The sequence below is a fragment of the Sorex fumeus genome, unplaced genomic scaffold (genome assembly GCF_029834395.1).
Source record: "Sorex fumeus unplaced genomic scaffold, SorFum_2.1 ptg000006l, whole genome shotgun sequence".
Taxonomy (NCBI): Eukaryota; Metazoa; Chordata; class Mammalia; order Eulipotyphla; family Soricidae; genus Sorex; species Sorex fumeus.
In genome coordinates this window covers 38,323,776-38,350,829 of record NW_026606063.1, presented here as the reverse complement: position 1 = coordinate 38,350,829, position 27,054 = coordinate 38,323,776, and the positions used below count along the sequence as shown (strand labels likewise).

The 27,054-nt window shown below is 46.3% G+C and overlaps 1 protein-coding gene and 1 non-coding gene across 2 annotated transcripts; both read left to right on the top strand.

Moving 5' to 3' along the window:
* Nucleotides 1–5,516: 5,516 nt before the first annotated feature.
* LOC130038642 (U6 spliceosomal RNA) lies at nucleotides 5,517–5,623 on the top strand. The gene has a single exon (XR_008794746.1). It is a non-coding gene; the product is annotated as a U6 spliceosomal RNA (small nuclear RNA).
* Nucleotides 5,624–19,241: 13,618 nt separating this feature from the next.
* Nucleotides 19,242–25,085, top strand: NOTO (notochord homeobox). Its single transcript, XM_056126479.1, has 3 exons — nucleotides 19,242–19,524; nucleotides 22,109–22,323; nucleotides 24,936–25,085. Exons 1-3 carry the CDS (start codon nucleotides 19,242–19,244, stop codon nucleotides 25,083–25,085), a joined length of 648 nt encoding a protein of 215 aa, XP_055982454.1.
* Nucleotides 25,086–27,054: the final 1,969 nt, after the last annotated feature.

Here is a 27,054-nt window from a genome sequence, read left to right as displayed (position 1 = left end):
GAGGCTGTGAGTTCCTCAAGGAGGAAGGAGCTCAGGGTCCAGGCAGAAGGCCTAGGCGGGGCCTGAGTCATATCCTTTCTGCCATGTCCTTGCTCTGCTACCCTTTCTGAGCCCCTAGTTCCTAAAAAAGTATTGATATGGGCTGGAGAGATAGTACAGTGGGCAGGGCACTTGCCTTGCATGTGATCAACCTGGATTTGATCCTTGGCATTCTATTTGGTCTCCAGAGCACCTCCAGGAGTAATTTCCAAGTACAGAGCCAGGAGTAACCTCTGAGAACTGCCAGGGGTGGCCCCCCGAGCCCTCCAAAAAAACAGAAAATTGGATTTTTATACAGATCATGAGGATTCTGTGCTGTGACTTTGTAGAAGATCCATGAAACCCTTAGATCCCCAAAGCATCTCCAGTTAGTCCCCAGTACTGGCTGAGAGTGGCCATTAGCTCTGAGCAGCCAGTGCTGTCTTTACTTCTCTCTGGAATGTTCTATAGCAACAAAAATAAACAAACCAGGCATACAATGCTTGCAAACATGGTGCTGAGCCAGAGGCAAGCAGAAGAATGACAAGTGCAGAATTATGCCAGATGTATAAAGTTTAAGCATATGTGGAAACACTTCGTGCTATGTGCTGCTTATGAATAATACCATAGGTTTAATTGTATAAGACAGGAAATAGAAACAGTAAGATAAATTAGACCAGCAGTTAGCTCTGATGAATTGGAATGGAGAAAACCAAAGGGGCAGCAAACATCTGCAAGTGCTTTTATTTAGCACAACAATGCTGCCGTGTGCCACCAGTGGCTCACACTTAAATGTGGTACAAACTATCACGCCAACATTGATGTATAATACAAAAAGCTAGTAGCACTAGCACTATCCTAGCACTGTCTTCCCGTTGCTCATCGATTTGCTCGAGCAGACAACAAATTGTGAGACTTGTTGTTACTGTTTTTGGCATATCAAATACATCACGGGTAGCTTGCCAGGCTTTGCCGTGCGGGCGAGATACTCTAGGTAGCTTGCCAGAATCTCCGAGAGGGGCAGAGGGATCAAACCCAGGTAGGCCGCATTCAAGGTAAACGCCCTATCCGCTGTGCTATCGCTCCAGTCCAAAAAGCTAGGAAGGTGGCAAAAGCAACAGTTGATAAAGTCAGATGGTGAATTCTTTAATTCCCTTACAGTTTGAAATATTTTATTAGAATAAAAAGAAAGGAGAGGAAAACAGTGGCCCACTTACTAGATCAGCCCACTCATGTACCGTATTGCCTTTGGCCTCATCCACTCACATTTTCCTTTTCAAACTTGAGTCCAAATGCAAGTATTCCCAATTCAACCTCGAGTCTAGACACTTTCCTGAAAGGAAGCTTCACAGAAGTGCTTCTCCAACATCTCATGCTCAAGGTCTCTCTAACTCCCTCTTCCAACTAAGTCTTGTAACTGGAACCGGGAGACATTCTGAGAGAAGCTATAACTGACATCTCATTGAACATTTCCATGCCAATGGTAAAGAGAGCTTTCAAACTTTTTAACAACCCAGTAAGACTTTCTAAAAAAAAAATCAACTTAAGAGAAGACTTTTTCCATCATCTCTGTGAAAAAACTACTGGAAGCAATGAAACTTAAATTCATCCAGCTTCAGAATGATACCTTTAAAATAGTTTTGAACAGATCGCATATCCTTCTCTCCCGAAAGGGAGCATAACATGACGCTCGCCATAACCATGCCGGCAGACCCCTCACCAGGCTGTTTCATTCAGGGCACCCTGGAGGGGGCAGCTGAGAACCCTCCCCGCCGCAGGGGACCCAGCCTCAGCAGCCGAAAACCTCCGGAACTTAACTGCTGCTATGCACGAGGCCGCTCTCAGCATGCTCAGGCTCAGGCTGAGCCTCGCCCACGAGTGAATCTATATCTGGACCACAAATGTGGACACGCAACACTTCATAGGACACACCCTACCCATACTCCAAGAGTATCACACCACATTTGATGGAGTTTAAAGTAGGAGGCAACCAATCTTGGAAATATTTTTTTTTTACAGATATATTTTTTTATCACTATCTATGGCACTGTCCTCCCGTTGTTCATCAATTTGCTTGAGCAGGCACCGGTAATGTCTCCACTGTGAGACTTGTTACTGTTTTTGGCATATCAAATACTTCACAGGGAGTTTGCCAGGCTCTGCTGTGTGGGCAGGATATTCTCGGTAGCTTGCCGGGCTCTCCGAGAGGGACGAAGGAATCGAACCCAGGTGGGCCATGTGCAAGGCAAATGTCCTACCCACTGTGCTATCGCTCCAGCCCTAGATAATGAAAATGAAGGTTGTCAGGTATATCCCTTTACCTACTTCCAGCACTCAGTTCTTGTCCACAGGGATCATTTCTATTATTGTCATACTGGTCCCTTCTCTATCCTAATTGCCTTGTGACCCTCACACACTTGCGGCAAGCTTCCAACCATTGACCAGTGTGGGCCCTTGTTTTTCCTGGTCTTGGATATTAGTCTCATACTATTTTTTTAATAGCCCACATAATTCAGGTTCTTTAAAAATGACTTCATTGTGTATAATTCCAAGGTAAAAGTGTACGCACACAATGTAAGATTCTTGTTTCACATTCATTAGCATTTTCTGATTACTAGGAATTAACTTTTAGAGAGATAAAATATACTTTACCCCTGTTTGAAGATTAACTACACACAGCAGCACACTGAAAAGTATGAGAATTTTGGCACAAAAATAACAAACAATACAAAATATATTATTTCCCTGCTTTGGGGCAAGGATTAGGGTTCAGGAAGGAAACACTTGAAATATGGTGGTGGAAAGGTGTAATGGTGGTGGGATTGGTGTTTGAGTATTAAATGTAATGAAACATTGTGAACTACTTAATAAAAATTTAAAAATTGTTTTTAAAAAAAGAAATATTTGGGAAATAACTAATTAAACTCACAGTTTTATTTACAAAAAAAATTTTTTTTTAACAAAATAGTTTTGGAAAAGCTCCATAACAGTCACAGTGTCTCTTGGTACACAGCTGTCCACAAGGTCATGAACAAGCTCACATTTGATTGTTTGTGGGAGGTGGCCGGCTTCTCGCTGGTCATCGGACATCAGCTCCTGGATTTTGATTGACTGCCAGTTCATCGTCACAGTGAGGGGAGAGTTTCGAAGAGCAGTCAGACTTCCCTCGGCACATGGGCACACGACACTTTGTGGGAAGATTGTATTTTCCGTCTTGAAGGGAAAAACTCTGAACATCTCCACAGGCAGCACACAGAAAAGCCATCTTGGTGCACAGTGGCTTTATGTTACTGACATCGACCACTGTCCCCCTCAGGGCAATGTATTTCCCATAGGAATTTGCTTGGACATTTTTGAATGAATGAATGAATGACTCTGCGCCAGGCTATGGGGCAGGTGAGAGCCCTCCGCGCCCCAAGGGACCCTACCCGGCAGCCGACCTCCACTACCCAACTACCGCCATGCTCTAGCTGCTTTCCGGACACATTATAAGACACTTCCTACCCATTTATGCCTCTCGGAGAACCTGACAAGCTACCGAGAGTATCCCGTCCACGTGGGCAGAGCTTGGCAAGCTCCCCATGGCATATTCGATATGCCAAAATACAGTAACGACAATAGGTCTCATTCCCCTTACCCTGAAAGTGCCTCCGACCGTTGGGAAAAGACAAGTAAGAAGAGGCTGCTAAAATCTCAGGGCTGGGAGCAACAGAGACATTACTGGTGCCTGCTCGAGTAATTCGACAATGAAATGACAGTGACACAGTGATACAGTGAAAAAGCCAAAGAGATAGTACAGTGGGTAGAGTATTTGCTTTGCAGTGACTGACTGGGTTCAAACTCAGTATGGTTCCCCAGATTCTGCTAGGAGTGATACCTGAGCACAGCCAGGTGTGACAAGCACAAAACAAAAACCATAAACATTCACACTATAGTAATAATGTTACTTAAACTACAATACAAATTTAAAATAATTTAAAAATCTCTGCCCTTGGGGGTATGGTGCCGTCAGCAGGTCAATCTGTACCTGTGAGGCGAGCACATCAGCAGCCTGATGGCGCCTTCAGACTTCCAGATACCCCCAAATTGCTGCTGTTCCTTTGGCCAGATCCCAAAAACTTAGGGCAAAGTTTACCAAGAAAGTAAACGGCCAAAAGTTAGGTATGTGAGAGACACACCCACAAACCACCTCCGGCTCAGCTATATAATTGGAGGCATGGCCTCTCTGGTTCCTGATTGAACCACTTAATGGCCATGATCCCAGAGACTCAGAAACAAATCTCAAAACCCAGCAGCTTCTGGCAGAAATGCATCCAGTCCCTGGAGTGGGTTACTGGTGCTGGGCAACCCAGGTGGGAATAGGTTTCGTGCCTTGGCCTATTCCCCCTGGCGGCCCAGTGACCACCATCCTCCAGAGGCCACTGGACAGTCAGGTTTGGGCCCGCAGTGACGAGATACACAGGGCCTCATGGGATGGGGGTGTAGCCAGCCCTTTCCTCCCCATCCCAACGAGACCCCAAGTCATTGCCCATGAATGGCCTCTCTGTCTCCTGATCAAGCTGCTTAATGGTCATAATCCCAGAGACTCAGAAACAAATCTCAAAACCCAGCGGCTTTTGGCAGAAATGCGTCCGGACCCTGCAGTAGGTTACTGTTGCCGGGCCACGCCAGGGGGGAAAAGGGTGTTGTCCCTCCGCCTGCTCCCCCTTGGTGGCTCGGTGGCCGCCATCCCCAGAGGCCACTGGACAGTCAGGCTTGGGCCCACAGTGACGAGACACGCAGGGCCTCACGGGATGGGGGTGGAGCCAGTCCTTTCCTCCCCATCCCAACGAGACCCTGAGTCACCGCCCATGAACAGCCTTTCTGGCTTCTGATCAAGCTGCTTAACAGCATGATCTCAGAGATTCAGGAGCAAATCTCAGAACCCAGCAGGTTTTGGCAGAAATCCCTTCAGATTTAAGTGTTAAAATTTCGGAATTTCAAAATCGTGTAGCCACTACTGCAGCCGCGTGACATCATATGTTATTCATAACCAGCAATAGAAAATAAATTGTCTACTGTTGCCTTTTCAGCAGATGAGTGTTGGGGTAAAATCTCAAATAATAATGGTGGGTCTGGTGTCAAGATATTGAATATGATCAAAGTAGAGAGAGAGTAATGTAGAAATCATTTGCCCCACAGGTAGGGGGAGGGTGTGGGATGGGGGTATACTGGGGTTTTTGGTGGTGGAGAATGGGCACTGGGGAAGGTACGGGTATTTCATTTTATGACTGAGACTTAGACCTGAAAGTTTTGTAACTGCTCTCACAGTGATTCAATAAATAAAATTATAAAAAATGAAAAAAAAAAGTAAGGTGGAGTTTATGCCCAATTCAATCAGCTAATCAGTGGCTGAATAAATAGCAGTACTCCTACATTAAATAAATAAATAAATAAATAAATAAAAATCTCTGCCCTTGAAGAGTTTACATTATTTTAATAATAAAAGAATAAAATTAGTGCTTGCTTTGGCAGCACATATACTAAAATTGGAACGATACAGAGAAGATTAGCATGGCCCCTGCGCAAGGATGACACGCAAATTCGTGAAGTGTTCCATATTTAAAAGAAAAAAAAAGTACAAAAAAAAGAAACAATAATATTAAGTAAGTAAATTATGCCTGCTAAGTAGTAAAAGGTGCTACAGATGAAAATCAGGACATACTTAGTAATAAGGAAGGCTAATGCCAAAGTAATTGGGTCAGAGAAGGCTTCCTTAAAAAAGATGACATTTTTTGAAGTTTAAGCATTTCAGGCAGAAAGAACGGCAAAAACAAAGACATTGAGCAGAAGTGTAACTGGCCAAGAAAGAACCAGAAGGGGGCTGGAGGGATAACACAGCAGGCAGGGCGTTTGTCTTGCACATGGCCAACCCAGGTTCGATTCCCAGCATCCCATATGGTCCTCCAGGCACCGCCAAGGTAATTCCTGAGTGCATGAGCCAGGAGTAATCCCTGTGCACTGCTGGGTGTGACCCCAAAAGCAAAAGAGAGAGAGAGAGAGAGAGAGAGAGAGAGAGAGAGAGAGAGAGAACCAGAAGGCCAGTGCTGGACAGAGTAAATAAGCTTAGAGAAACACGGAGTAGAACGCTTTACCTGGTCCTTACAGCTGGGGTCTTGCATGTAAGAGTGACCTGAGCTGTTCCTGCTTTCTAGAATCCCTCTGGCTGCTGGGTGGAAGAGAGCAGATGAGCAGGGGAGTGGAGAGGTTGAAACTGCGGTAACTGGAGCAAGACAGCAGAGGCCTTACCCTCAGTGGGATTCTAGGCGAGGCCTGCCTGGCTACATTTTGAAGACGGAGCCTTAAGAGAATCAAGAAGATGGATTTAACGTGAGGGAAAGAAAAAGAGTGAATTCAAGGATGATTCCAAGTTTTTTTGTATGATAGCCAGGACAAAATAAAATACCATTTTTCTGGGAAAGGAAGGATGGGGAGGAGTGGGGGGGGGACTGAGGAGGTGGTTAGAGATCCCCACTTACCATATTAATTTGCACAAGCCCAGTGCACTCCTCAATCTGTCGGATTCCAAAGACCTTTCTATGTTCCTCCATGCTGATTTCCCAAAGGAAAAAGCCAAGCAATAGGGGTCCTGTCCTTGTATTCAATAGGGCAGCATCACCCAGGAAAATTGGAATGGCAAGTACTAGACTGCAGCCCGGTTTACTGAAAACTGTCTTCATCTTCAAAGATTCATTCGTTTAGCTAACAAGCATTATCATCTGGCGTTAGTATTAGCCCATGAGATTCTGACATCAAAGAGTTCCCATTCTACGTGAGTCAGACCATGCAATGTGTTTTCGTTCTCTGCTCTTGTATAACAACCCTCCACCCCCACCCCCACCCCCTAAACTCTGTGCTTTAAAGAGCATCTTTTTTATTTGCTCACATATCTGGAGGACAGGAATTCAGCCAAGGCTCAGGTGGAATGTTTTTGTTTCATATGATATCATGAAGGGTGAAGATTGATGCCTTACAGGTGTGTAAGTTGTGTGTAAGCTAGGCAGTTTGAGAGTTCCCCACTTAGAGAGCACATTGGTTCAACAGTACACAGTTGTTTTGATGCACTTCTGTTGTTATCTTGAAACTTTACCTTTTTCGAACAATGAACCCTGTGTTTTCATTTGACACTGAGCTCTGCAAAATTATGCAGCTGGTTTCAGTTGCAATCAGATGGTTAGTGAGGTTGGATCACCCAAGATAGTTTCATTCACAGATCTAGTTTCTTGGACTAGGAGGGTGAGGGGGAATACAGGGAGCTAGTATAGTGGGTAAGGAGTTTGCCTTGCACATGGCTGAGTGTTTGAACCCCAGCATCCCACAGTCCCCCCAATCCCACCAGGAATGACCCCTGAGCACCACCTAGTATGGTCCCAAAACAACAACAACAAAATATATTGGTCTCAGCAGGCTTGGCTAGGAGGCTGAAACAGCTCTCATTCTCTCACCATGATGAACTTAGGTTTCTTCACACAGCACCTGGGTCCCAACAGCAGCTTCCTGTGATGGGGCCAGGTTGGAAGAGAACTGGTACGGGAAGGACCCTGAATGTCTTGGGATCCTCATTATCCTATCCAGGTGCAGAGGCTGTGCCTTGCCACCAGCTGGGGGTCTTGAAGTGGGGCAGGGGCCCCTGGCTGGCTGTTTGTTCAGCACAGAACTGAGGTTCCTGTAAGGAAGTGCACTTGTTTGTGGCTGCATTGATTTGTTTGCTGTTCACACTTGCATGGAGAACTGTCCCCTTGGAGTCCTGGCTTCAAACACAGGGGTGGGCATGGGAAGGATGAGCGCACACTGAACTCAGAGGATGCGGGGTTCAGAAAACAACTGAGAAAATCAACATCTATAAACATCTGATGAGGAGGAGAGTGGAGGGCTGGGCACCTCTAGAAGCTCAGTCCTGGGTCCTGCTTTACAGAGGAGAGCTGTGTTAGGGCTCTGCAGTTTGACCCTTGCTGTGCCAGAAAGGATTTGGAATATTATTTCCTCATATACAACCCCCCCAGAAAAGAACAAAATATTAATGTATGGATTAATGTCAGTATGAATGCCTCTTCTGTGATTCTGAACTATTATTGTTATTGTTATTATTATTATTATCATTTTGATTTAGGGACACATCTGGCATTGCTCTGGGATTACTCCTGGCTCTGCACTCAGGAATCATTCCTAGTAGGGCTCAGGGGACTAAATGGGACGCCAGGGAGGAAACCCAAGTCAAGTCATTTGCAAGCAAGGCAAATGCCCTATCCAATGCACTACCGTTTTGCCCATTTTGTGATTCTGATTTAGTTGATTTGGATGTGGCCAGGAATCTGGGACTCAGAAGTCCTGGGTGCTTTTACTATGTGACTAAGGAGAGAATCATTATTAGAGAAGCTCCCAGGCTCTCAGACATTTTCAGACCTTTTATCCCCCTACTGTTTTTGGGTCACACCAGCGATGCTCAGAGCTTAGTCCTGGCTTCACATTCAGGGATCTCTCCGGGCAGGGTTCAGGGGACCTTATTACTTCCTATTACTTCCAAACAGAAAGTAAAAAAGAAAACCAAATGGCAAGACAAGCAATGCAACTAAGGAAAATGTACCATCACAGACCCAATATCCCCAGCCTTCGTAGGTGGGGGAAAAGGCTTGCTGACCATCCCAGAAACCCATCTCTGGAAGAACTTCCTAAAGGGAACAAGGGAGACAATGAAAGGTATGGACTGGCAGGTAGGGGGTGTGAAAAGTCTGTCCTCTTCATGTTGCCCAATGGCACCCAACATCACGCTACCTGAAAAATACACATAGACATCCCCATTACCAATACCATAATTATTACCATACCACCACCATCATCCCTTCCACCATCACCCTCATCTTCATTATTACCCCTATAATCACTAAAACCATCATCACCGTCACCACCCACAACACCAAGACCAGCACCATCACTACCACAATCACAACCATTATCACCACAATCATCACCACCTACCACATCAACACCAACACCACCACCATCATCATCACCATCTCTATCTTATTCCCTTTTGAGCAAAAGTCTTTTTCTAGGTTTCACCTTTATGTTTACAAATCTCTTGGGAATTTCATAAACATCATGACTCTGCTCTTTGTATCTATTTTCATTTCAATAATGTCCTTAAGTTTCTGGACTCTCAGGCAAAGTATGAATGTTGATCATGATAAGCAGGGACATTTTAAATTTAAAATGTTTTGTTTGTTATATTTTGCAGTGCTGGTGATTACACTCAGGGCCTCACACTTATAATTAGGTAAGTACTCTGCCACTAAACTATATCTAAGGCCCAAACTCTGGAGGTTGATTTGTCTTGGGGGTCACTCAGCACAATGCTTGGAAGTTGCTCCCAGCAGTGCTCGGAGCCAATGCAGAACTGGTGAGTGGATAGGGGACTCCTTGATGTGAAGTTCATGCTTCAGTGCTTTGAGTTGTCTCCCAGCAGTGTCGATAATTTTGAAAATAATTAATATCTTTGCTCACTTCTCTGCTATTAGGAGTTCGGTCAGTTGTAAGTAGTTAGATCTAGCTGGTCCTGAAAAGGATGTTCTATCTTTAGCTTTTTTGGGGGATGGAGAGTTGGGTCACACCCAGAGGTACTCTCAGTGCTTACTCATAGCTCTGTGCTCAGGGACAACTCCTGGCAGTGCTTGGAAGACCATATGTGATACTAGAAATTGAACCTGTCTTGGCTGTGTGCTGAATGCAAGACAAGCCCCTTATACACTGTACTATCTTTCTGGCCCCAAGTATCCCTCTTTGTTGTTCATTTCTTCAGAAACTGGGGGAACAAGGAAGAAAAAGAATTCAATGCAGCAAATATGAGTGTGTCTACTGTGCTAGGCTCTGGGTCATGGCTGGTGAAACAAATGATCAACGTTGACTTGGATATTGGATTGTCACAGAGGGAAGGTGCAGAAGGAGCCACAAACTCAAAGTCTAGTACCCCGTTTGCCTATTGGTCAAGTTACTTCTCTTTAAACTGTGTTTCAACGTCCTTCCTTTTCAATACAGCCTCAAGCTTTCACTAGTTTGCTGCTGACCTCCCAACCAGCTCTACAGTACTTCAAGTAGGTAGGAAATACGTTAATCTCACTGCAAAGGGTTGCTTGCTCTGGTCCTCATCTTCATTCTGCTTATTCCTTCTTCCCTGTCTTTGTCTGTCCTTAAAGTGGAGTGTCCCCAAAGGATCCATCAGCCCTTCCCATTTTTCTCATAGCACCCCCATTCCACCAACTTTCAAGTCCCCATAGATTTTCCTCTTTGAAGTTACCTGCAAAGCAAATCCTCCTCCAAGGGCCCTTCCAATTGTGAGACCACACCCAGAAAAGCTCAGGAATAACTCTTGATTCTGTGCTTAGGGATCACCCCAGCGGTGCTCGGGAACCATATACATGCTAGAGATCAAACCAGTGGTGCCCAGCAAGGCAAGGCAAGCACCTTACCACCTGTACTACCTCTCCAGCCCAGATCCCCTGAAGTTCTAACTAGTTTCTATCCCCATCCTTTGACAGACTCTAACTCAAACTTCCTTTACTTTGACAGCTCCATCAGTTGTAGGTGAATCCTTCTCCTTCCCCCTCCTCCACTGTAAGATTGTGAATTCCTCGTGGGAAGAAACTGTATTCATCCCTCTTTTGTGCTCCTCATAAACTTAGCACATAAAAAGGGCCTCAAACAAATAGATGTTTGTTTGCTCCCACTTAATTAAAGAGCAAAGCAGTTCAGAGAAGGTCCTGAAAGCAGCATACATAAGCCAAAATTAGGAAACACAGGATAACTGCGAAGTGCAAAGTGGGTTAACATACATGGCGCCTCCTCTGTCACTGTGTGTCCTGGGGGTGGGGGAGAAGGAACAAACATCCTTGTTTGCTTTGAGCCTGTCAGGTGCAAGGGGGTGCAGAAAGGGTGAGGAGAAGAGGCACACGTGTGGGCTAGTGCTGAGCTAGCCAGGCAGGAGAAGAGGTGTAGGTCCTCCCACATTGGAAGCCCCTGGACTTCTCTTGCTATAGGTTGGGTTTGACATGAGGGCTGATAAAAGCACCATACATAGTAGCACCCAAACACCATTGTGTGAGCCCCGCACGACACACAAAAATTTTAAAGTTTGTTGTTTAATTGTTTACAATTTTGTGCCTTTTCCAATATAACTAATTTCATCCTACTGTGGTCAGAGTAGATCATTTATATAAAATCTACCATTTTGGGGTGCTAGAGATATCACACAACAGGTAGGTCACTTGCCTTACCAAAAAATAACACATTTCACTAAATGCCACATGGCAAGGTCATCTAAACCTAGGTGTGCCATTAACCTCTCTTGCTCTATTTACTTATATGTTAATTGGGGTGCTAATGCCTAACCTTGGGAACTTACCATCTAAAGGAGAATAAGTGGAAAAAAAACACAAAACAGATAATTATGTATTAAAATATAGTAAATTATGCACTGGAGATCTAGAGATAGAGTGGATGTCACACTCACACATATTTTATATATATATATGTGTGTGTGTGTGTATACATATATATGCAGTGGAATATGATGCAGCTTCAAAGAACCATGAAATCATGCAATTAGCAGCAATTTGGATGAAATTGGAGGATATCATGTTAAGTCAGAAGAAGAACAAATACTGGATGATCTCACTTATCTGTGGTCTAGAAGATAAAACAGGATGAGGGAATGCAATGTATCAAAAGGTGTATAGCTAGGTTATCCTGGTACCTAGAACTGGGAAGGTAAGAAATCTAGGAAGGAAAGAAAGAATAGGTAGACGGGAGAATACAGGGGCAAGGGCCAGGGTCCTCTAGCACTTGGGTGGTGTATATGTAGATACACACACGTAATATGTACATATCTAAACCACAGTGACAACTAGACTGAAAGCATGAAATCCAAACTACAACAACTAAACTTAAAAATGTCCCTGTCAAGGAGGCAGTCTGGCAGGGGTTGGTGGAGACAGGGTTTGTACCCGGAAGCAATGGTGGAGGAAAGTTGACATTGGAAGTTGAAGAAATCTCAATCTGCCAACAAGGCTCAGTTTGCCCTGGAGACAGTATCCTTTCTTTCTAGACCCATTTCAACTGCCCTCCTGCCATTCTTGAAAAAAGAGCAAACCAATTGATTGGTCATATATGTGAAGTGTGGGTGGCCTCCTCCATGTCAATTCATCTGTCTGTCTGTCTGTCTGTCTGTGGAGTCTTGAAACAGTCAAGCCAGAATAGGATCAGAACTAGAAATAATCTTCAAGTACAGACCTGGTCTAACCAGTCAACAAGTTGAGCAAACTGTATCCTTGCTGAAAAACCAAACAAAAACCAGCAATGTGTTAGCTACAATTTCCAAAACCTAAATGTTCCTTAACTAGAAAAATTGAGTTCTACCCACCTCAAGACCCTCTCCCCATGACTCTGGTGGCAGGCGGTGGTGGTGTCAATGAGGTGTTTAATATGTGGGTCATCGAGGGTAGCTTGTAAGATGGACATGCCACAGCATCTGTCTCTTTCATTCTTTGCAGTTAATTCTGCTGGATAAAACGTGAAAAAATAATAGTTAACTGATGGGACAACAGTGACATCAGTCAGGCAAAACCATCGATTGAATATGATGTGGTCTATTTCGTGTGGAACCGTCCACCGGGACACTCCCCTGTCCAATGTTTAGATTTGGCCTTCTGGAACTGTGAGTTACCATGGATGGTCTTGGTCGACATGATGAACTCAGACAGTCTCTCACCCTGTTCGTTCCATTCTAGGCCATGGGTCCCGATGTGGAGTTCTTCGGCTGATCTTCTCAGTCCTATCTTGGCATTAAAATCACCCACAATGATCTTGTAGAAGGTGTGGTCTTCTTTATAGAACTTCTCCAGCTCCATGTAGAACTTTTCATTTCTCCTTCATCATAATTGGATGTTGGTGCATAGACAATGAAGATAGAAACTGCCGACAGTGAGCCACATTTATTCAAATGTAAACGTCTGATTCGGGTTGTTAGGCATTTGAATGAATCAAGCTCATGGCCAAGTTCGTGTTGACAAGGACACCAACACCTTCAACACCTCTTTTATCCCATGTTCCGAGGAACAATTCTTCTCCAGTATCAAAAACGGTGTGATGAGATTGGTGCCTTCTTGTCTTGGTCAGACCAATGATGTCATACTTGATTTTTCGCGCTTGTACCATCAGGTCCTTGATGGATGCATCTGATGCTAGCGTACGTGCATTGAAAGTACAGATGATCATTTTTGTCTTCCTGCATTGTGGCAGCCTAGTTCGGCCTTGAGATTTTATCAGCCTCTCCTTCCTCATCCTTCTCAATGCTGCCATATTGATGACGCCTTCAGGGTCAGGGAAATGAAACCCATTGTAATTACTGGTTTTGGCATATCGATTACACAACGGATAACTTGCGAGGTTCTGCCATGCGGGAGGAATACTCTCGGTAACTTGCCTCCAATAGAGATAGAGGCTTTTGGGGTGGCCTCTAATCGCCCTTGTAGGTGTTCCTATGGTTCAAACCATATTTGAACCCTATCAAATATGGTACAGCAATTCTGGAAGATGGATATTAAGTGTCTTATAATGTATCCAGAAAGCGTCCTGTTGTCCCAAAATTCCAAATGGGATCGGACCACCATCTCCTTCGTGCAAAATTCTATTTCACAGAGCGGGGATAAAGGGCTGCAAAGTTTAAGAAAAGAACTCCGAGAACAACCACCAACTGGGAGCTCTTTGGCACTATTGCAGCAACATGGGAAATTACCATTGTCGACAACATTGATGAGGAATATGATTGACTGATTCAGCACCTCCATGATTGTGTGAGGAATGCCAAGGGAGAGATAGCCACAAAAAAAGCCTGTCTCCGAAAACTCTTGAGCTTATTTGCCAACATGGTTTGGCGCAAGCCTCAGGCAACCGCAAGTGAATGTCCAAGCTCGCAAAGCAGTGCAGAGATGCGATCAAGGAAGACCTCAAAGAGAGAAGAGCAGAAGTGCTGGTAGATGCGGCAGAAGCCGGGAAAAGTATTCATAACGCCCGCCTGTCCTTCGCCAACTACAAGACCAAGATGACTGCCCTTCGACATCCTGATGGATCTATCACATCTTCCAGAAGGGCAATGGAGAAGATTATCCATGACTTCTACTCAGATCTCTTCGATAGCCATGTCCACCCGCTGACATCCCAAATTCCGCAGGATGGATATGTCGTTCCCAATGTTCTCCCTTCCGAAATCCGACACGCCATTTCATCGGTAAAGAAACGAACAGCACCTGGCCCAGACAAGGTCAGACCTGAACACCTGAAGAACCTGCCTTCAGTACTCATAAGGTCCGTCAGACCTGGACCTTATGCAAACAGGATAAGAACGCTATTCGGGTCTCCCAAAGAGGAATTGAAAGAGCTATGCTTGAAGTATCACATTTCACTCAAATGAGAGAAAAAATCCGTAGTTCCGACCTCCATCGACGATCAAGAATCAGGGACGCTGTCTCGTTTGCCATCAATACACTGGCTCAGCTCTTCACACGCTACCTGTCTGAATGTAAGGTTCCGTCCCAATGGAAAACCAGCATGACTGTACTACTGTACAGGAAGAGAGACATCCACGACATTGGCAACTATTGCCCGATCTGCCTATTGTCTGTCATCTACAAGTTGTTCACTCGAGTCATCCTGAATAGGATTGGCAGAACACTAGATGAAGGACAACCATTCAAGCAAGCCGGGTTCCACAAAGGATTCAGCATCATTGACCATATCCACACGGTAACCAAGCTCATTGAGGTTTCTCAGGAGTTCAAGATGCCACTCTGTCTAACGTTCATTGATTTAAAGAAGGACTTTGATTCTGTTGAGACGGAAGCGGTCATTGAAGCCCTAGCCAATCAGGGCATTCAAACTCAATACATCAGTATCCTCCGTGAGCTGTATTACGGATTCACTACCAGGATCTCAACATTCTACAAAGAAGTAATCATTGATGTCAAGAGAAGGGTTCGGCAGGGTGATACCATTTCACCGAAAACTCTTCAGTGCCACCCTCAAGAACATCCTGCGACGACTGGAATGGGAAGGAATAGGAGTGAAGATAGATGGTTGGCAACTACACCACCTCCGCTTTGCTGATGACATTGTTCTAATAACAGCAAACATTAGCCAAGCAGCACAAATGCTGGCCGACTTCGACTGTGAGTGTGGAAAGGTCGAACTACAGCTGAATCTTACAAAGACAATGTTTATGAGAAACAGCCTCGTTCCTGACGCTCCATTCACTCTCAATGGAACAACCATCTCCAAATACAACAGTTATGTGTACCTAGGTCGAGGAGTCAACATGACAAATGACTTGGCACCTGAATTGCACAGGAGAAAGAGAGCAGCTTGGAATGCTTTCAAGAGCGTTGAAGAAATACCTAAGAGGATGAAGAACCTCCGGCTCCAGGCACATCTCTTTGATTCCACTGTTCTTCCTGCATTAACATATGCCTCAGAGACCTGGACCTTATGCAAACAGGATAAGAACGCTATTCGGGTCTCCCAAAGAGGAATTGAAAGAGCTATGCTTGAAGTATCACATTTCACTCAAATGAGAGAAAGAATCCATAGTTCCGACCTCCATCGACGATCAAGAATCAGGGACGCTGTCTCGTTTGCCAAGTCATCAAAAATCAGATAGGCTGGTCACATAATGAGATTTAGAGATGGCCGCTGGACTAGAGCCATTACCGACTGTGTTCCATGTGATGTCAAAAGACCACGTGGCCGCCCACCTACCAGATGGTCAGACTTCTTCATCAAGATCCTGAACGATCGGTTTGAGGCTCTTCGTTTTCCTAGAACGAACAGACGCCATTGGGCTACACTAGCACGTGACAGGGACAAATGGAGACATTACTGGCGCCCGCTTGAGCAAATTGACGATTAACGGGAAGTCAAGTGATCAAGTGATCAACTGATGGGATTATTACAAGAACGAAGTGAGACTGTATTTTTAATCAACTGGTAGCTAAGGTACATTGCCAATCCAATTGGCTTTATTGTGGTCACTCTCCATGGTGGAGGGACTGGTCTGGGAATATTGCATGCCTGGAACTCAATTATGAATAACTTTGTAAATTATGGTGCCTTAATTTTAAAAATCTTTAAAAAAAAACAGCACAATGGGGGCAAGAGCAATAGTACAGCAGGTAGGGTGCTTGTCTTGCATGCAGCTGACCCAGGTTTGATTCCTGGCATCCAACATGGTCCCCCAAGCACCATTAGGAGTAATTCCTGTGTATAGAGCCAGGAGTAATCCATGAGCATCACTGGATGTCATCTCAAAACAAAAGCAAACAAATGGCACAAATGGATCCACCAATGTTTATGAATCTTCTACCTTAAAATTTTTGTCTGGGGCTGGAGTGATAGCAGAGCGGGTAGAGTATTTGCCTTGCACACAGCCGACCTGGGTTCGATTCCCAGCATCCCATATAGGTCCTCCAAGCACAGCCAGGAGTGATTCCTGAATGCAGAGCCAGGAGTAACCCCTGATCATCGCTGGGTGTGACCCAACGGGCAAAAAAAAAATTGTCTTTGTCTTCTCTCTCTGACTTCAGGGTGCCAGGGTGTATGTTGTTGATTAGCCCAAGAATCTTAGTAGGTGCCTAAAGGACAGATTGATCACTTCATCTCAGCTTTATAAATCTGACCCATCTTATCTCTCACCGAACTTTTAAAAAAAATTTTTATTAGTGAGACATCATGAGGTACAGTTGTAGACTTACAAATTTTTGTGCTTGGGTTTCAGTTATACAATGATCAAATACCCATCCCTCCACCAGTGCCCATTTCCCACCACCACGGATCCCGGTATCCCTCCCACCCCCCACCCCCCATCCCACCCTGCCTCCGTGGCAGGGCATTCCTTTTTGTTCTCTCTCTCTCTCATACTGGATGTTGTGGTTTTCAAGAGAGGCAATGGGTGACAATCATGTTTGGTCTATAGTCTACCTTTAAGCATGCTTCTCCCATCCTGGGAGGATCCTCCCAACACCCTTTATTTGGACTCACCGAATTTTTTAAAGAAGGTTAGCCAGTTCACCTATTATTATAAATATAGCCTGTCTCCACCCAACCTTTGCTACCACTTGACTACAAATAAGAATGAACTACAACTTCATTTTTATAATAATATCATCAGTTAACTATTATTTTCTCACCTAAGAAATTATTCCCATTGTCAAGAAACTGAAACTTTGAAGAAGCCACTTATCTGAGTCACAGAAATGTTCACCAACAAAAGCTGAGATTTGAAGGTTATTAATTTTGAAATGCACATTTTCTGTCACTGTGCTCTATTGTCCCCAACAGTATAAACTGTTACCCTTAGGATCCCCCAATCCTTCCCCACACAAGTTGTACTATGGATCTTGGTATTGCAGTCTTGGGAACCCCTTCCTTTCAGGATCCCTTCCTCCAAGAGAAGCTGAGAAATGAAGGGGTGTGGGAGGATTTGGGAGTGAAGGAGAAGCATTTCCAGAACTTTCATCTAAAGCCCCACAATTCCCAGTGGGTCTCAGTCTCTCTTGTATTCAAATCCCACCCAAACCCCTCCCTGGGGTTTTCCATGGTGGTCCTTCATTCCGGACCCAGCATTTGGCCTAAACAAAGCAAAAGCCTAGTCCTGGGACCAGTGAGATCACCCATCACTCACTTCACCTGTGGTTTCAGATCTAGGATGCCTGGAGAGATGCACAGAAGGTCAGGCCGGTGTCCGCTGGCATGGGAAGGAGGGTGGGACAGATGCCCATCCCAGCAAGGGTCTTCACCCACCCACATACACACCTGGCAGAGGATACTTGTTTGTGGGTCCTGAACAGACATGGAAGCTTCCTGAACCTGAGAAGTTTTAGCGTTAGAAGTTGCTTTGGGGAGGCAAAGGCATTGGGGTCCCTTTGATTTCTGCAATCACGGCTTCATGCTCATTCTGTATGAGATCAGGTCTAAGTATTTTTCAAGCATCTCGGAGAGCCTGGCAAGCTACCGAGAGTATTCGATATGCCAAACACAGTAACAACAAAGTCTCCAATGGAGACGTTACTGGGCCCGCTCGAGCAAATCGACGATCAACGGGAGGGCCTTTACCTTTACCTTTACCTTAAGAAATGCACAATCCTAGCAACTTATAAGGAAGATTCTATTTTCATCTATTCTGCAGGTGAGGAAGTACAGTAAGTTGTCACTTGTCCAAGTGACAGTAGGTACTGACGCTCTCCCCTCAGGGCTATCAAAGTGTGACCAGCACCTACACACTGTGCAGTTTTGTAGGCCACCAACTCCTTTACACTGGCTTTTCTATAAATAAATGAGTATTTCTTATAAATGAGTATCTCTTATATAAAGAAATGAAAACTTATTTTTCTTTAAAGAAATGAATAGTTCTTTATGTGGAACCATTCCTTTTACTCCCTGACATCTTTTTGAATAGAGGAAGGATTTTTCCAGTGTGGCCGAGTTAATGTGGATGCAGTTGAAACTTGCTAAAGAGTCATTGGTAACCAAAGGCGACAGGAGGTGGAATAATTTTGTACATCAGCACCGTAAACTTTGAAACTATTTCAACCACATTACCTAAATTATTATGTTTAAAGCCTTTAAAAATAACATCACAAAACCTAATAAAATAACAAAACAAAAAAAAAATAGTCTTGAAAATGAAAGAAAGGAAAGGGAGAGAAAAGGACAGAAAAGAAAAAGAGTTGGTAACACAATAGGGTAACCAGGTAGGAAAGTGTGGGGGTGGGGAGGCAGAGTGGGAATTTACTTGGAACTTTGACTCCTCTGCGTCTTCTGCTTCAAAGAGAGCGCTCGGGACCACCTGCGACCCTTAGGGGTCCTTTCCCTGAGCGCACCAGGTGGCCAGTTTAAAGGCGGGAGGAATGAGTGGGGGGGGGGGGGGAACGCATCCGGGCCCCACGCCCCCCTTCAATGCCCTCAAACTGGGTGAGGTCTGGGGCAGACACCGGCCTCAGAGTCCTCGGACCCCCCTCGCCCCTCCCGCCCCGCCCGATTTAAACCCCGCTGGGGACCCGGGCGGCTCGCTCCGTCGTGCCAGATCCTCACTGGCTCCCGCGCCTTCCCGCACCGCCCTGAGTGCGTCCGTGAAGGGCTTTGCCATGCCCGTTGCGGGGCCGCGCGGTGTCCGGGCCCAGCCCCCGGGGTCCCCCGCAGCCCCGGCCCCGAGCGCCCGGCCCCGACGCCTCGTGTCCTCCTTCTCCGTCGAGGCGCTGCTGGCCCGGCCCGGCCCCCCCGCGCGCGCCGCTGGTCCCTGGACCGCTGCCCTCTGCGCTCCCACCCCGGCGCTGCCCGCCTACCTGGGTCTGGGTCTCTACCCGCCGGGCCCCGGGTGCCCCTTACTGGGGCTGCGCCTGGCTCACGTCTGCGGTCTCGGTGTCACAGGTAGGGGGATGGGCTGCGCTCGCGACCAGGGGTACGGAAAAGAGAAGTAAGTCCCCGGGACTTGAAAACCAAACGCGGTCGGGTTTTGCAAAAGGTCTGCCGGGCCTCAGGTTCCACGCTCGCGGCTAAGGTGGAAGAAGCGCGTGTGTGCTGGCAGTCGGTGATGCGGGTGGCCCCGGGGAAGAAGACTGCAGAGGTCAGCGGCGCTGGGTTGGTTTGCCCGGGAATCCAGCCCTGCTACTGGCGTCCTCTGCCCCGTGTCCCTTGCCTGCTCGGATAAACGTTTGGCGGCGCAGACTCTTGTCAGAGCCGCTCACCTTGGGGACTCAGTGGGAAAGCGACGCTGCGCTGGAGCCGGTCAGCGAGGAGCCGCTAGCAGGAGGTGGTCAGCGCCCCAGGCCCGGTGACCGCTTCCACCGCCCGTGTCTCCCCAAACTTAGGCCCCACACCTAGCGTTTCTGAGCTTGCTGGCTTCTAGGCTCTCAGAACTGGATCTTAAGGCCTCTTGACCTCAGGCACTTAAAATCCCTGTGGGAATTTAGCTTTCTTCTCCTGGCGAAGAAGCTTGTGCTGATTTTTGTGTTGGGCTATCTGGTCCGTGCCTCCCCTTGCATGAGAACAGGAGTTAATGCAAGTTTTACCATCCTGTACCTGGATCCTACGCACACAACTGCCTACTCCCTGGGCTCCCTATAACCTTTTAGCTGAGTCTTCTTCACACCTACCTGTGTTGGAGAGGAACCCTGGGCTTCCTACCCGGTGCTCAATCATCCCATTGCACCCAAGAGCCACTAGGCACCCCGACCCTCATTTTTTCCTACTCCCCCTAGGTCTGGGCACTTGCACTTCTTTATGTGTTCTCTCTCTCTCTCTCTCTCTCTCTCTCTCTCTCTCTCTCTCTCTCTCTCCCACCCGACCTTTGTTTTGGGTGCCATATCTGGCAGTGCTCAAAGGCTATTCCTGGCTCTGTGCTCAGGGACTACTCCCGGTGATGTTCCGGGCACCGTATGAGGTGCAAGAGATTTAACTGGTCAATGCAAGGCAAGTGCCTTAACTCCTGCAATCTCTCCAGTCCCTAGCTATCTTATTTTAAAGATAGATTTTTGCTTTCTTTAGCCACACCTGGTGGTGCTCTGAGCTTATTCCTGACTCTGTGCCCAGGGATCACTTCTGGGAGTGCTCAGGGGACCCTATGAGGTGCCAGGCATTGAACCAGGTCAATGTGCAGGGCAAGCACCTTTCTTACCCCTTGTAAGTAATGGAGGCTTTGAATGGAAATTACATCGACACCATTCAAATGTCAAGAGGTTTACTAAAGACATATGGAAAAAAGTTTCTTTGAGAACTCCTGCCCCCAGTGACCTGGTTATGCAACCCAGGAAGCAGCTAATGATTAAATTGCTCCAGTAGTACTTTATGTATATTTAATGCCGAAACACACATATGTATATATGGGTGTGTTTTTCCCTATCCCACTTATAAGACATACGGCTCTACTGTTAATTTATCTTGTATATATATATTTTTCATATCAGTTCCGGCCTTCTCACACCACAGAGTGGTCCACTCTAAGGATGACCACCATCATTTACTCAGACCCCATTGCTTCTTGTCTTTTGCTCTTATGCTCACCATAAGCCTTGTGAGCTCAGTGATTGGGTTATTGAACAGCCTGCTCTGCGTCTTACCCTTTACAGGTAGATGCCCACAGTCCTGAAGCCTCCCCAGGCTGATGAGACCTCTGGAGTCATAACCCCACATTTGCCTTTCCTCGGTCTGTGGAGACTATGTCGGCGTGCTTCCACCTCCCTTTCAAGTTATGTCTCAGGAACTGTCCCTGACGGGTGGCACTCTGTCTCCACTGGCTCCTGGCTTGGTGGGCAGAACAGTCTCTTCTTATGGGTTAGAAGAGGACACTCCCTTCTCCAGGTAGAGAAGCACCATCAGAATTGGCCCAAAGAATGTGGGCAGTATTTCACGTTCCACTTAACTCCCTCTGCTGGATGCCCTTGTTCACAGTACAAGCTATATAGTGGCCCTGTTTAATATCACCTCAGTGAGGTGGTGACCCTGTATAAAGCTGAAAGTTATTCCCCCCACCCCCCACTCCCATATGCATACAATGACCTTGGTCCTTCCCTGATTTATTCTTCACACAAATGAGAGGCACTTTTGGACATGTACCCAGTCTTTAACGTATTATCCCTTAAAAAATAGAGATTTTTCTGTTTGTCCTGGAACCATGCCTAATGCATAATAGGCATTAAACAGGTCTTTGCTGAATGTTGACAAAGTGTGAATCCAAGGAGTCCCTTCTCTGCGCCTCCTATGGGATTTCTTAAGTTGTCAAGGAAAGATGCGGAGGGCAAGGAGAGTGGCAAGCCTCTGAGAGACAGGGTTAGACCTCTCAGCTGGAGAACAACAGAGGCAGGCAGGCGGCATGTAACATTAGCCCTTCTTTCTCACTTGCTTGATTTCTCTGCACTCTCTTCCTACTCTGCCTCTTGCTCTGTTGCCTGGCCATGTGTTGGTTCTCTCCTCCAAGGATGCTCACTAACCTTCCCTCCTGCTGGTTGCTCTCTAGGCTTGGAGCTGACTCACTGCCCAGGTTTCTGGAGCCCCCCTCACTGGGCCTTTGCCCAGAACCTTCAGGAGATTGAGAAACCCCAAAAGAGAGTTCGGACTATGTTCAACCTGGAGCAGTTAGAAGAGTTGGAGAAAGTGTTTGCTCAACAGCACAATCTGGTGGGAAAGAAGAGAGCCCAGCTGGCAGCAAGGCTCAACCTCACAGAGAACCAGGTGGGAGTGGGTATACCTGCGGGGGTCCAGTCTACACTGGGGATGCCTCTGTGCAAGGCTCAGGTGGGGCTTGGTGGGGAAGACTTGGGCCCTCTTTACTTTGTGCCAGGCTTTTGAGGAGACAGGCACTAAGGCTCACTCCTGTATGTTGAGATAAGTAGTTCTATTTGAAAATCACATTATGGCACAGCACACAATGTTAGTTTAGAACCTTATAATAGATTTCCATGCTAAATAGGCTGACAGTGAAATTAATAGGCATTCAGGGATTTTTAGATATTAAAAATGGTAATTAACATTCCCTTTACCCTATAACCCCCTCCAGCTGCTAAACTATTCCTATACTCCCTTTTCAGAGGCAAACTTCTCGGGAGCTATGTTCTCTCCATATCCTCACTTCTCATCTACGACTTAACTCATGCCAACATGATTTCTTTTCATTCCAAGAAAACCTCATTGAGGTCTCTTAGGAGCTCTATGTTGCCAAAGTCAACAGATGCTTTTCTTTCCTCATTCCACCATACGCCAGCAATCAGGACAGTCGGTCACTCTTGTTGAAGATATTCTTGCTTTTGGCTGCCAAGAGCCACACTCTCGGTTTTCCCTTCCAGCTGTCTGACCCCATCTTCTCTATTCCTCTGTGAGTATACTCTTCTCTTTTTGACCTTGACATTTTCCACTCAACAGATGACATCTATACTCTAGATTCTTTTCTAATTTGTACAGGAAAACCCCATTGTATGGACTTCACATGGATGCCTTTTTTTTTTTTTTTTTTTGCAGAGGAGTGGGGACATGGCTAGGCCACACCTAGTCATACTCAGTGGTTACTCCTGGCTCTGAACTTACTCCTAGTGGTGCTCAGGGGACTAAAAGGGATGCCAGGGATTGAAACCCAGGCTGGCTCCATTCAAGACTGTATTACCACTATATTATCACTGTCCTGTTACACAAGTCCTCCACTTGGATGTCTTACTTCACATTTAAATTTCAATTCTTGAACTTCTCTCCTTCCCAATCCCCACTGTCCACTCAAAATACCTAGATATCCTAGATTCCTCCTTCTCTCACTCTTCCAAATCACCAGCAAGCAAGCCTGGTCACCTCTCTCTCTTAAATTGCTACTAGAATGGCTTCCCTCCTCTGGTACTTGCCCATACCACGTTCCACCAGACCCAGCTCCAGAACAGTCACCACAGTTGCCTTCCTGCTCTCTCTCTGCCCCCGCTCTCATCCGTGCTTCACTCAGTAATGAGACATACAATTCACTTGAGATGTAAATAGGATGATGTCACATCCCATTTTTAAAAAATTTTTATTAGTGAAACACCATGAGGTACAGTTGTAGACTTACAAACTTTTGTGCTTGGGTTTCAGTTATACAATGATCGAGTACCCATCCCTCCACCAGTGCCCATTCTCCACCACCACTGATTCCAGTATCCCTCCCACCCTCTATTCCCCCATCATTCCCTTTTGTTCTTTCTCTCCTTTGGGGTACTGTGGTTTGCAAAAGAGGCATTGAGTGGCAATCATGTTCGGTCTAGAGTCTACTTTCAGCATGCTTCTCCCATCCTGGGAGGATCCTCCCAACACCCTTTATTTGGTGCTCCCTTCTCTATCTGAGCTGCCTTTTCCCCTAGCGTGTGCGGTTGGCCTCCAAGCCATGGAGTAAACCTCCTGCTACTTATCTCGGCTATTCTTGGGTGTTAGTCTCCTATTTTGTTACTTTATGTTTCCCAGATGAATGCAATCTTTTCATGCAATCTTTTTTCCTTCATTTGTATAACTGGTGTGTTGATCACACAGACCTCCCTTGGCTGAAATGACATGTGTAAAGCACTTGAGGTAGGCGGGGGGCGGGGGGGGGGGGAGATGTTTCTCTTAGAAAGACGAGAACATCTTTCTCTCTGACTCACTTCGCTTAGCATGATACTTTCCATGTAGTGCCACTTTATCACATCCCATTTTAATGTTCTAAAGCTAATGTTTCTCATCCATGGCTTTCATAGTCCTAGGGTGAACTGACCCCCACAAAAACTCTCCTTCCTGCCCTTCCACCCTTTTCTTACCTTCCTGATGCTACCCTCCTCTCCTCTTTTCTTGTCCTGAAACACTTCAAACCTCATTCCACCTCGGAGCTTTCCTGAAGGTCATTCCCTGCCCTGGCCTGTTTTGTTTTGGCCCCACCAGGCTGGGCCCTCCACCCCTAAGCCTTGGCTTAAGTGCTGATTCTCAGTGAGGCTCAACCTTCCTGTTAATACTCCCCATTTGTATTTATGTATTTGCTTGCCTATTTTTAATTGGACCCTTCCCACTAGTTGGTAAGCTCCAAGAGGGAAGGGACCATCCCTCTATGCTCACCACTCATAGTACCATCACTCAGGGTGGTGCTTCATAATGTAACAGGAGCTCAGTAGGCACTAGTTGGATGAATGAATGGCAACTACAGTTATAAGGAAGAATGTCTGGGAGGCGGTGGGGGGGGGGGGGGAATGTTTCCCTTAGAAAGACGAGAACATTTTGGCCAGAGAGGGGTGGGCACTGTGGGAATGGGGGAGCAGTGGGAATGGCTGGTCCCATTCTGATCACTTGTCTCCACTGCTTTCCAGGTGAGGGTCTGGTTCCAAAACCGCAGGGTCAAGTATCAGAAGCAGCAAAGGCTGAAACTGCCAGTAGAGTCTGCCTTGAGTGCATCACCAGACGAGCCATCCAGCACCAGCATCCAGAGAGATGAAGACGCATCAGGCACGGACAGCTGAGGACTTGGACACAGCGCAGTGCTGGCTGTTTGGACTCGTTCTTCCTGGAATCACCCCCTGGATGGACCTCCCTGCCCCACATCCTAATGAAGAGCCTTTTCAGGGCCAAAGGGCACTGGAGGAAAGTGAACTGTCAAGCAGAGGCTCCTTTTTCTATCTGGACCCCTGGTAGCTAGAATGATGTAAGGTCAGAGGCAAAGACTTTAGCCTTCAACCCTGTTCTTACATAAGTTACTGGATGTCAGAACCTTTTTTCCTTCGTTTGTATAATTGGTGTGTTGATCACGTAGATCTCCTTTGGCTGAAATGACATCTGTAAAGCACTTGAGGTAGGCCCAGCACGAAGTGTGCAGTGGGTATTGAAGATGACAGGCCTTTCATCCTGGGGGATGCCAGCACAGCTCTGACTTCTTTAGAGGTTAAGGATTCCTTCCCCTGTCTATGAAGGAAGATGGTAGAGTTCAGAACTAAGAGGAGGGAAGGGGAGACCATTTAGCCCTCCTTCTCTCAGAGGTTCCTAAAGTTTTCTTCTTTGGTCTGGAAGGTCTTAGCCCCAGCTGTCTCTTGCAGCAGTCATGCTCTCTTGGTCACTCCTATTTCCTTCTTTCCAATTTCATACAGAAAAACTTGTTCTTTTGCAGGGCTGACATGTTTTCATAAACTTCGGTATTTATAAAAGTTTAGTTACCACTCCCTTTTGCAACCCTAACCTTGGTTCCTTTTTCCTTCCCAAGAATCTGCTTATTTTCTAAGAAGCAGTGTGTGTGTGTGTGTGTGTGTGTGTAGCATTTTTTTCCTAATAAAGCATTTGCCTTGCACATGGCTAACCCAGATTACATCAGCATTGGGTTGGGTTGGGCAGAGGGGCGATGTAGCCATACTTCTCTTATGTAGTGTCGGACTGAACCAAGGTCAGCCATGTGCAAGGCCAGCACCTTAATCACTGTACTGTCTCACCAGCTCCTCCAATGGCATTTTAAAGACATATCTCTATAGGGCCCAGTGAGAGTACAGCAGCTAGAATGTTTGCCTTGCAGGCTGCAGACTGAGGTTCAATCCTTGGCACCTCATAGGGTGCCCCAAACCCTGCCAGGAGTGATTCTTGAGCACAGAGCCCGAAATAGGCCCTCAGTATCACTAGCTGTGGCCCAAAACACAAACTACCCCCTCCCCCCAAAAAAACAACAAATATCATGCCCCACATTATAGGGCCAACCTCCACTGGAGGTATCCATTTAATCTAGGTCTTTTGGGTGGTGGATGAGCACGAGGTGGTGCTCTGTCACCCATTGGCAAGAGGGTAAGAGTTCCCAGCTGCTTTCCATAGGATTTTGTGGAAGAAGGAGCAGAGATCAGCAGCGGATCACCCTGACACCAGGCTACAGGCCTGAGGGAAGCCAAAGTCCCAACATCAAGAGCCCACTCTATGTCTGTCGGCAGGGAAATATTTCTGAGCCCAAAGTCAACTCTATTAATCAAGGAATCAATTACACTGTCTATTTCTCCCTCATCTCTTCCTCACTTGCCCTCTCTTTAAAAAGAATCAACAGAATCAACAGTACGTTGCCTACTCTACAGTTATTGGACTCTACCCAATCCCATATGTCACCAGAAAACTTAGCAAGTGCAGATACCTTTCCTTTTCTAGGCGCACAGAATCAATGGGGAGGAAAACACAAGGTCAAGCAGGGCTATGAGAATAGAAGTAATATGTCAGTGCTTTGCACTGTGGGGGGTGAGAACTGGGTCCAGGAGAGAACAAGCCCCCCTCCAGTTTGTCAGAAAAATATGCACATGCAACTCCTACACACAATTTCAGGGGCTCTCAGACTTGAACTCTGCTACGGACCCCCTCCCCGTCCAGGCTACAAGGTACCCAAAGTCCTGGGTAGTCTGAGAAAGGTACAGGTCCACCCTGACCCTTGGAAAGCCTATCTGCACCTCTGCCAGATGGCATCGGGTGAAGGGA

What these genes read in the sequence shown, in the direction of transcription:
- NOTO (XM_056126479.1), top strand. Translation starts at nt 19,242, where the DNA reads ATGCCCGTTGCGGGGCCGCGCGGTGTCCGGGCCCAGCCCCCGGGGTCC. An exon ending in CTGCGGTCTCGGTGTCACAG is followed by an intron (nt 19,525 to 22,108) that starts GTAGGGGGATGG and finishes GTTGCTCTCTAG; the next exon opens with GCTTGGAGCTGACTCACTGC. An exon ending in TCAACCTCACAGAGAACCAG is followed by an intron (nt 22,324 to 24,935) that starts GTGGGAGTGGGT and finishes ACTGCTTTCCAG; the next exon opens with GTGAGGGTCTGGTTCCAAAA.